This window comes from Pleuronectes platessa, chromosome 6, assembly GCF_947347685.1.
Source record: "Pleuronectes platessa chromosome 6, fPlePla1.1, whole genome shotgun sequence".
NCBI classification, from domain to species: Eukaryota; Metazoa; Chordata; class Actinopteri; order Pleuronectiformes; family Pleuronectidae; genus Pleuronectes; species Pleuronectes platessa.
Window position 1 is genome coordinate 19,065,037 of NC_070631.1, and position 11,877 is coordinate 19,076,913.

Sequence of the window (11,877 nt, forward strand, 5' to 3'; positions counted from 1 at the left end):
AGGAGATCCTCCAGAGGATTCACAGCCAACGAGAGGCTGTGTTGATCCCATTTCTAACCTAACTTGACGTAGAAATCTGAAAAACGAGAAAATCAATACCTCAGGATGAAAAATGGTGCCATGTTGAAGCATATGGAAGACATCATCAAAGATGATACTTTTTGGTGATAAGGACTGACACCAGTGCAATTTTGCTGTAAACACAATTCATATGTAACATCCTGCTTTTGCAAGCTGCACCACCCCTCACCTGAATACCTCAGAGATTTCTTTGTTGTTGTGAATACGTCTACATGTCTGAGTGGAGAATCTTCTAGTGTGCGTTGTTCATATGTGAAAAACAAAAATTCAGACCCACTTGAACAGACTCCATAGCTGAAGTCTGAAAATGGCTTGTGATGTTCTCAAGTCAACACATGGCAAACAATGAAATGAATTAAACGATAGGTTAAATTATTTCCCAGCAAAATACTAAAATCATGTCACATGTGTATTGAAAGAGCTAAAGATGGCTTTAATCCCCCTTTTGTCCAAATTGTCTGTGAATCAAACTCTTTTCTAATTCTCTTTTCCCAAACACCTTTCCACAGGTCACATTAATAACCGTAGTTCACTGTCTGATAGCTGTGAACACATTGATAGGGTCCAGCTTGCCCCGTCTCCACCAGCAGTTGCCATAGGAACCAAGGTCGTAGAACAGATCCTACATTTGTAAAAGATATGAGCCTCCAGTTGAGATAGTAAACAGCCGTATTACAGATGCCCCTTCAAGGTTACAGGCCTACAGTGTTCTGTAGGAGAGGATATACGTATTACAAAGGATGCCTACATGAATTACTGTGTTAATCTTCATCCTATGTACAGATGCTATGGTCCCAAAAGGAACATCCTTATTTGGATATGTAGCAAATTTCATGTATTTCGTACGGGTTTAAACATGCCCATTAACAATAACCATCACTATTGGTAGGCTTTAAACAGCATTAATTCTTAAGTCTGGTTCTGAGGGAGCATTTTGCATGGAGCAGTATAAAAGTAGCCAGGAGACGTCATTATGTCAGAAGAGTTTAGTCACTGCTGTACACCACCCCGGCTGTTCCTGGGATCATTTGTCAGTTTACACGGTGGAGATGATAGAAATTGCGGCAGCATTACAGCAGGTAGAAGAGTTACAAATAAGGAAGGTTGTCTTGTGTACAGATTTGTGCTCAGCATTAATATCGTTAAAGTAATTTTCCTTTTAACGGTAGGCACGATTTAGTTAATGAGATATTTGAGACTTTGTATTATTTTCAGAATATGAATATTGTGACTACTTTTATGTGGATACCGGCACACAGAGGAATAAAGGGGTGGATTTATTGGCTGAGCAAGCACTAAATCATGAAGAAGTCATGGAGATTTCAAAGGAAAGATTAATATAGAATGGTAGCATAGCGGGGATACAGCTCACACAGGGAGACACATGTATGCAGTACAGCAGGAAGTGAGTGCTGTGAGGACAACAAAAAGGAGTAAAGAGGAGAACAAGGGGAGTGGGCTGAGGACATCCAACAGGATTATGTTATTATTGACATATAGAAGAGTCAGTGGAGCTTCACTGCAATAGGTATGTTAAGAAAAAGGAAAAACAAAAGAGGGTAATTGCAAAGCATGGAGTGGAAGAACTTGCAAATAGCATTTACCTTTGGAATAGGGAGTATGCTCCATTACCTGAAATAAACAGGGTTGGACAAAATCATATAATCTGACCTAGATAACTCTGATTTACCCTCCAACGCAGGTTGCCAACCGCCACTAGACTGAACAAAGAAGTAGCAGAAGCTATCACATGTCAAGGGTTATAAGAGAAACAATACCAAATGTGGAGGAAGAAGAAGAAATAGGATATTGAAACACACAGTGGATGTCTGTAATGCACCTTGACATAGGTTGTCACCCGCCAATAAGTTTATGACGGAATTCTTTCTTTCCCACGCGCCAAAATGTTGTATTGTATTGTGGGAACTGTTGTGTTTCTCTAGAGTTTTTAAAGGTCTTGACCGTCTGTGTAAAGTGCCTAAAGAAGATTTATATTATGATTTGGCGCTATACAAATCAAATTGAATTAAATAATAGTCAAGTCCACTCTCCTTGGCCAAGTTTGAATGAATACTTCACAAGACATCTGGGTCTCATGAAACTACTTCCATCATGCAGGAAGCAGCTCATAGCTTTATGTTTACAGTTTGTCTATTTCAAACTGTTCAAGCTTCATAGCTGGTTTTACTTCATGAATATCAACAATGAATGTGGCAACAAAAATGTCTTTCATTGGGAGCACTGCATTGAGACAACATTTATCCCTGTAAATACTTATCAAATATCCAATACAATAGAACGTGGAGTAAATGACGCCGTTTTGAGTTGAAATTGAATGTCGGGGCTTCCGGAAACTGGAATGACACCAAAGGAGCAATATGGAGGCATGATATATACTTTTTCTGTTGTTTTATGACGTCTGAAGAAGTGGTCATCAGTAACTTTGATTGTTTTGGATCTGGCTGCAACACTGTTTACCCCTGAAACTCCAAAAGGGTTTTGTGGACTCAAACACTTCACCCACGCCTCCATCGGCAGAGTGGTGAGGAGATAATGAGTGAGTTTTCACCTTGCTGGGAATTATCCCTTTAAGGTATGTGTGTCCATTTATGTGTAGGGAAACGAATGCATGGATACATGCAGAAGCATATATGTATGTATAGATGTTTATATATTTTTTTCTCTGTTGCTGTAAGTTCCCATTTCCTTTTTTATTGTTATTTAATCAACGTTTAGAAATGTTGTTATATATAGAATTTATAATGATAATAGATGATTGCGATCGGTTGTATAACCACACTAGGCTGATGGGAGAGGGGGTTGTGCGTCGGCTCTCTGCAGGTGCCGCGCAGGGCGCTGGTGACGGCATGGCAAGGGTTGGGATGGTCATGTGCCATATACATATTCATTATTTTTTTTTTAATGTTTTTTATTATATTATATAATATCATATATTATATTATACTATGTATTACACTATATTATAGGGTGTATGTACATGTTTAAAATAACGTCCTTTATTTGTTATTACTATAGTACAAACACAACATCCTTTCATCTCTCTCTGCTCCGCATTCCTCACTTCAGCCTACAGCTTGTCCGAGCCAATTAAACATGGACATGTACATGGACTCATGCAGACACACACACACATACACATACACACACACACACACACACACACACACACACACACACACACAAACACACCCCTATTTCAGCTCTACCCCTGAAATCCTTATTTCATCACTACATTAACATTCACATCGCTTTTACTTATTAAATAAAGGATTAGAGTTGATGCTGCAAAGTTTTATTCCTAATATTGCATATTTAATTTGGAATCAAACCTCCTGAGGGCAGTTGTTGTAGATGTACTGTACATTAGATGTGGCAAATTACCTGAGTGGAAAATTGTGAGCTTTGGCAAAAAATGTCAGTGATGTCTTTTTTCTTTTCTTTTTTAATGTATATTGTCATGGATAATTTAGGATAAATCCATTCTTTAGGGATGCTCAGCCAGAAGATAGACTGGTTTCAAGTCAGAGGAAAGAGCATCGTCAATTAGAGGCGTCTGTGGAAATATACTCATTAACTGTGGCATCCTTCAATGTCTGCAGGAATTAATTCGCAAAAAAACATGCATTGCAGTAAGCTGTCAAATTTAATCGTAAACATGAGCTGACTGTTTAGCATGTAAACTTCACAGAGAGAAATGCTGCATAGAGGTGCACATAAACCTGTCACTACACGTAAAATGACTTTTAGGAGCAAAATGGTGGAGATAAGACTCTGTGGTTGTATGAGCTGAGTCATTCTGTCATCTCATGTTGACTGCTTGTTTTCTATGTGTTCTGTTGAAATATTTGGTGCAGTGCCCCACATTGTGTTTATAGAATCCCTTGAGAGCAGACCAGTACATGTTTACATGGTAAATACACAGCAGTTCAAAAGAGTGAAGTATCGCTGACCCCTCGTTACCGCAAAAGCTGGAGAGTAAATAAGAATAATGATGAATTGATGCTGGTTATGTGAAATGATTGGAATGCTTCAGATTACTCAGCTAAACAAACCAGTAGTTTGAAATTTAATGAAAAACATGACATGTGGTCACAGAGATGAATGGTGGTTTGGTCTATAATGATATGTTAGTGTCTTGGAATGAAGGCAGTGATGGATAATGTGCATGAAAAATCTCTGTCAGCTTGACCTATCAGTCAAGTTTGTCATTGTTACGTTATTTAACTATTGAATGGAAGTTGTTCGCAAGCAAAACCGTCCTGAGCCGACAATCATGACACCAGTGGCATCTGAGAAGCTGAAGTATTTTGGGGTGTAAACTGTAGATGGCAAAGCATGAATCCCAGGTGAAGTTTGTCATCTTTGTAATATGTAACTGCTTTAAAACAGTTAAAACAGTGGGCTCGGCTGAGGATGCACCACAAAATCTGACAAACTGACAGCCCTGATGTACAGTACCCTTGAACTTGCTGGGCCTTATTCTGGCAATGAAACTGTGACTATCAGTCCGTTACACACTTCTTTGAGCTGTTCCAATGCTCCATAGTGGAAGAACTTAGCATCCGCAGTAAGCCACTATTTTGTTTCACTTGACTTTGTGTGTACAGTGTGTGGATTTGCGAAAGGCACAATAAATCACAAAACAAACGCTACATTTTGAAAGCAGACCAATACATATTTACTGAGAGAAAAACAAAGTCTGCACACAAGAGAGGAAATCATTGGATGACAGTTTCATTCTGTCTGCAGAGAAGTCATTATGGAAAAATCACAGGCTAATATTGGCACTCAGATGTTAATACAGCATAACAAAGTGAAACACGTGAGGCCATCGTAATGAATGAGGAGCAGCTCTGCACCACGTCTTTAAGTGAATCACTCAAATGAAATGGTCCACCGTTAAAATGTTGTGAGTTCAACCTCCTGTGCATGTGGTGTTTGAATTGACACACACACACACATATATATACACACTTTGAACAATCCTATATAAACAATATTCAAAAGCTGGACTTTCAACAAACCTGATTATTTATATCGTTTTTGAGATGTTGTTACATCTGGTTCATTTTTATGCGACAGAAAAACTAAATCTTGAACAGGCAGCGTGCTCCAAATCAAATCAACGTTGGCGTCTTCTCACAGGCCACATGGAGGTTTGAGAGCTAATGCATCACGTTTGGCTTGTTGGCCTGAGAGCGTGTTTTGTTGTAAGCAGTGATTATCGAAATCTTTGCACAGCCTACACAACACAAGTTGCCTGAGGACAAATCAACATCATACCAATCACCTATCATTGGTGGTGTGAGCGTCTATATCTCCTCAGCTGAGGGCGCCTTCCGCCTACACCTACCTGTTAGTTTAGCCCCTCAGACTTTTCAGTTTAGTGAACAAAAATGATAGGTGTGAAAGGTGCCTTGAAATCCAGAGAAGTGTTCTCGTTCTGCATCAATCTGAAATGTGGTTTGAATCTTTTGTAGCTACCAAACACTGTTTGGACAGTTCGAAGTTGTGAACCAATTGCAGGAGGTTGAGACAGAGTTGAATAATAGAGGGTGTTAAATCACAGTTACGCAGGCTCACTGTATTGCTTAGTCTTCACCTCTGAGAATATAATGTTTGAATGACGGGCACATTCATTTGAACTAGCGTCACTGCACTTGAAGTTTGTGGTGCTGGTAATAATATCGTAATGTCAATACAGTGGCATCAGAATGTCAGACATGAATCCTGTGGAGAATTTGTTGCCGCTGTGAACACGTCTCTGCAGAGATCGCCCACTGTGTTGTGCATGTGTTTAAGAAAAACTACAGAAAAAGTTCAGAACGAATACTCCGAAGATCCTCATCAGGATAAGTCTGAAAATTGTTTTACAAAAAGGTTATGTTCACTCCCTTAATTACAATAAGAATCCAGAATTAACCGGATCAAATGTACGATCTTGGTCTGGACTTTGAGGTTTGAAAACACCCTTAAACTCAGCAGGAGGTCGACTACATGTATTTCCTTAAATGTTGAACTGTAAACTATAAGATTTTTATATTTCCCACTACACCATAACTATTTATGTGGTATATATGGACAGACAGTGTGTTTAAACAAGATATAACAACAAATATATTTTTAAAAAAATTATGAATTTAACACATTATACAACTCAGTTCATCAGTGGATGCTCATTTAGCTGTCAACATTAATCGTGTCTCCCAGGGACACTGAAGGCAGCACGCCTGCTTGAAGTGCAAACACTCTGTATGTGCTGTTAACACCAAGAGAGATGTGTTTACTTGTATTTGCTCTAAATGATGTACTTGACAGCAGCACAGGAACACGCCAAATCTTGAATTCATTTGGATCACGCTGCTCGCTTCACGTTCGCCCACATGCACCCTTTCCTTTTTGAGACGAGGCTATATCTGACATATTTCACACTTCCAACAGCACCTCAGACTCACATTCCTCCCCATAAACCCTCCTTCTCTTTCCTGAAACACTCTCACACAGAACCAGCTCAGCACTGGTTAGCTCTTTCATGTGGCCAAAGCCAAGATGCCAAGAAGCCACGCCCATGTTAATGCTCTGCAGACTCTCACTGCTCCGAGTCATTTTGGTTTATTTAGCTTTCTGCATCAAAAGTGTCTCAGATCCATTGCTCCAGAGCTCTGAGCGGCTGGGCGTCAGATCCTCTCACTCCGATCCCACAAATTTCAGACATACACAAAGACATATAGACGTATGTTGCGGGTTACAGACATACACACACACACACTGCACATTCCCTAACAACATCCCCTCATCACCCTAACCTTAACCATCCCAACTGAACCTTTAATCCTAATTTCAACCTAATTTTAGTCCTTATCCCTCTCGTTAAAACGTCAACCCTCAAACAGGCATGAAGCGTCCAGCAAGTTGGTCCCCACAAAGCTATTGGACCCCAAGTATAGTGGGTTTCTTAGTTCCAAACCTCAAACATAGTAAAACAAGGTTACATACACGGACGCGTAAAGCCAGATGAGCAAAGGAACTGAGGTCATACAGATTTAATATAGGCAAGATTGCGTGCTCAGCATCATCGTTGTGGGATGAAACTAAATATACGAAAATATGAGAGGCTGTAATTATTGGACTTAGCCAAGCATATGAATGTATCTTCTTCCAATAAAGCACACAAAATAAAGTTTTAAGTTTTAATTCACTCAGGCTGTCTGGCTTTCTCTTACTCCTACTCCATCCTCTCATGTTAACCAATAAACATCAGAAGCATACGATATGTTCATCTCTAAAACAGTGGGATATGTGAACAACAGAACTATCACCATATCATCTTATCGTATATATCGAATACTCTGAGATGTAAATACACTTTTAGTTTCCACAGCCTCCATTCAAATTAGTCTTTACTTTTTAAGGTCTGTGAGATGGGCAGGATTCTCTGGAAATCTAGTAAAAAGAAAACGAAAGGACCAACAAGCACACTCGTTAAATAAGTCTTGAAACCTGAATGAGAGCTTGAACCGTTTCCCCAAAAACCTGACTCAAAATGTGCGAAACAAGGATTTTCACTCCCGATTAATAAACAAATAAATAGGCGGAAAGTTAAATAGACTTAGAACAAGTTGTGATGTTTAACATTTAAACATTAAGCACAAATCACAATTTACTGCTTTGCAAAGTCAGTGAAGTCGCTCAGATCCTCTTGATGTTAAGCACTTTCTCATGGTCCAACTTTGTATAATGATGATGGCTTCTTTATTACTCAGTGGCCCACTTCATCATTTACAGCAACATGTCTTTACCAGCTGGAGCTGCAGGAGGAGCAACGGATCACTCCACTTCTTCAAAGTCACACTCGGCCCATTTTGGACGTTGAGCCGTAGGTTGAGAAACATGCATGATCTGTACAAAGTCTTGTCGCAGTTCAGTTCCAAGTTAGGTCCATTTTCAAACAGGGTTCTCTTGTCCATGTTGTATCCAACATGACTGAAAATCTTTTTTGACGATTCAGTGGAGTTAACCGACACCATCTCAATAACATCAAAATATTTTGTCCAATAGAAACAGAGCCACAAAATATTCACATTTGTACTAGTTTGAATTTCTTTCTTCTTTCTTTTTGCTGTGTTCTGCTTTATATTGTTCTGTACTGTAATCTTGGATCAACCAGGCACAATAATTTCCTTCCAGATTAATACAGTCTTATATCTTATCTTATCTCAAAGCATTATTTTGAATATTACCAATCAAAACAGTTTGTGGTATGTCAAAAATGTCTCAAAGAGCTCGGTCTGATTATGACTTTAATTGAGTGACTATAAAGGCCTGATTGTGATTCATACATTAGCAGCAACATAATTTTGTTTAAGAAACTCAAGCAGCAAAAACAAAGTTGTGTAGATTTCTCTGTAGACTGGACAAGATTTGCAGACGTTACCTTTGTTGCACAGAAAATAAACCTTAACATGTTTCTTACATCTGTACACTGATGAAACAAACCAATACTCAAAATAGGACTGAGTATTTTTCTGACATTATAAAACACACCACATCCACCTTTATTTGGCTCACCACACCTGTGCTGAACAGCTTTTTGCTGCGTGGCACAAAATAAGTGCAGCTATGGACTGAACCAAACACAGAGGACAACATAATGGAAACTTCTTCTGTGGTGCGTTTGCACGGCAGCAACACACAACACTAACGACCTGGGAAAGTAGATCTGCAACCTCATCAAAGCGGTCGCTGCCTTTCATCTTTATGGGTCGTAATCTTGTGGTCAGACTCCGCCTATCTCAACAAACCAAAAAGGCTTTCGTTTTAGGTGAATTTCTGAAGGGACTTTATGTTAAACTGTTACATATCCAAAATCAGTGCTGCAATCTAAATCTTAACTTTTTCAAAGTTGCTGCTCTGTTTATATTACATTACATTGATAGCTAATAATTTAAGTTTGAAGATTTTACCCTTTAATTATCAATCACTCCTTATAGTTTTCCACAACATACTGAGATTTAGATCAATGAGGTTTCCAATAAGAGGATACAAGATATCTTCCGTTTCTATTTTAGCTTTTTAGCATTATGAACATATTGACAGACGATACCAAACAACAGCTGTATCCTTTTGCTTCTTTGTCTTCTTATTGTTAACTTTTCAATAATGTATCTCGACAATGCTGCTTGTGAGCAGCCAGTCTTCAGGCTACATCCATACAACTACTTTTGTGTTTAATAAACAGTAAAAGGATCTCTGTCCGCAAAGTGTTTTGACTCTGAATCAGTTGTAACGCTTATCCATACTAACACTGAAAACGTATATCACATGACCACAATCTATGTACACTGGGCTTGCATCTGTTAACATATGCCAGAGAACATAGATTGCTCGTCTCCTACACATGTCAGCAGTTGTATCGTTGCAAAATACAGAATTTAACTTCACATTAGCTGTTAGTAAACACAACAGGGTCAACAACACTTGTAATGGATTATCGATGTTGCATTCTACACTGTTAGCCAAGGTTAATGCCAGTTGTTTTCTTACAGAAGGGGGTCATGTGATAGAAGCCGGACATATCAGCAAATATGTTAAACCAAAAAGACCCAGTCAGCAAGCGGTTGCAAGCATCTATGTCATGTTTTCAGACATCTCAGTTTCTGCCCATACAGGTAACAAGGTAGCGCTTAATTTTTCCAAATAAAATGGAGCAAGACTCTCCAACTCTGGAGAAGTGTGGACACCAGGCGTATCCATCGCAGAGCTGATACATTTTCAAACAAAGTAGTATGGATGTGGCCTCAGTTCTCCATTGACGGATGGAGTATACTTGAAATTTGAGCTCAACACAACAGAAAGTTTGAAAAATGCTTCTTGCAACTGCAATTAAATGACCTTTAACCAAAAAAGGGCAACATGATGCATTTTTTAAGTTTCTGCAGATGAAAATCAATGGAAACCAGTGTCTGCCTGGAAGGTAGGAAATCAATCGAAAAACATCTGTTCTGTTTTGGAGTATAATTGACATTGTGTGATTTGTAATTAATGGGCAAAAACATTCAAAAAACTGGTGGTGCTTTAAGACAGCAATCATTTCATATGGGTTGGATTATATTTTTTTCAAATGCAAAACTTCTGGAACAAGACTCTTATTTAATGTATTTTTTTGTAGAGAATGTCAATTCAAAGCATTCCTTTTACACGTCCTTGTCACGAGGCCGAGTCAGTCAAACTGATCTGGACATGCTGCTCATCCTTCATTCAGCATGCTTCGCAACCTCTACATGTAATCTACTTCTCTTTTGTACTGACAAAGTCTTTGTCCAGGTCAAACAGTCTTTGCTGTTCACATCCTCCTGTACATACTTCAGTTCTTTGTGTAGCTTAGTTTGAAAGCTATGAAAGTAATGAAAAGATGCCATTTTTATTTGTAGGTAAGTGCATGCTCGTGACGTAGTCTCTGTACATACAGTATGTGTGTGTCTAAGTGTATTAAGTTAAGTGTGTGTGTACATGTGTCCATGTATGTGTGTGTGTGTAGATGTATCTATGTATGTGTGTGTATTCATGTATATGTAACATAAATGTGTGCGCGTCACTGGAATCCTCCCTCCTGCTCCGCAAAACATTCAAGCGCTCCTTGGCGCCCTCTGCTGAGGCTTGCTCCTGCTCTTCCTCCCTGCAGCTCTTTCTCCCCCTCCTCCTCCTCCTCCTCCTCCACGCCCTCCCCCGTGCTTGTGCCTTTCTCCTCTCTCTTTCTCCTTGTTTGGCTCCACCATCATGTCACCATGACGACGGTGGGAGCGTGGGGGGCGGTATCCCAGGGCCCTGCAGTGCTGGCCGAGATTTCCCGGGTGAATCAGCGCCATCACGTCCTCGTACCAGGGCTTGGGTCCCCTGCTCTGATAGGATGAGCCAGACCAGGAAGCGAAGAGGTGGTTGGCTGAGGAGCTCCAGACGGCGAGACGAACAGTGACGGCGGTCCAGTGGTAGCCATGCTCCTCCACCTGGCAGTGGTAGACACCGCCGTGAGACAGCTCGGCTCGACGAATCAGAACACCCCGCTCGATAACCACCAGCTGGTCACCTGTTACCACCTGAGTAGGGAGACAGATTAGATGATTGATGAGTGCTCCACCAAGTGCTTATATTTGGCAGAGCATCTTGATCACCACCTGGTGGCTTGCTGCATTATAGGCCATACACCCTGCCTACTCCATGTTAGTTGATGGGAGTTCTTATCACATTGATATTTATTCTAGTGCTGAAGATGGTATCTGAACATTCAAGTGTTGGACAAACTCAAAACTACAATATACAAGCTGTAGGGATCATGCTAGCATGACTGTGAGGCTGAAGTTCAAACCACTCAGCTCCCTCTCCCTAACCCTGGTCCACTCCACCCAAGAGCAAGGCCACAGAGCAGCCCTGAAGGCAGACTGGCCTGGCCCAGCCCTGAACCAGGATCCTCATCATGTTTGCTGTCTCAGCAACTTGCTAACCTGTGAGTCAACCATGAAGGCATTTAGTGTTAAGCCTCAGTGCGAGAGGAGCAGTTGACCAGAGGCACGTTTATACAATGATTGACAGCTGTGAGCGCCCAACCCTAACTTTGGCCTTGTCTGGTTGGTTAGAGTGGAAAGAAAAACGTATAAAGAATATCTCTCTGCGCTGGTGGCAAGTTGCTCAATGAGTCACAGAAGCCTTTGACAGCACCTATCTGCCTCGAGATATATTTAGGTGCATATTTCCTCTAAAGATATTGGAAAAAGTTTCACA

At 40.2% G+C, this 11,877-nt stretch overlaps 1 protein-coding gene across 1 annotated transcript in view; it reads right to left on the reverse strand.

Moving 5' to 3' along the window:
• Positions 1–7,278: 7,278 nt before the first annotated feature.
• The window catches only part of sema3h (sema domain, immunoglobulin domain (Ig), short basic domain, secreted, (semaphorin) 3H), a 180,098-nt gene continuing 175,499 nt past the window's right edge, over positions 7,279–11,877 (reverse strand). Inside the window, exon 18 of the mRNA XM_053424349.1 lies at positions 7,279–11,195. Coding sequence (XP_053280324.1) covers positions 10,728–11,195 — 468 coding nt within the window. The 3' untranslated portion in view covers positions 7,279–10,727. The remainder of the gene's footprint in view (positions 11,196–11,877) is intronic.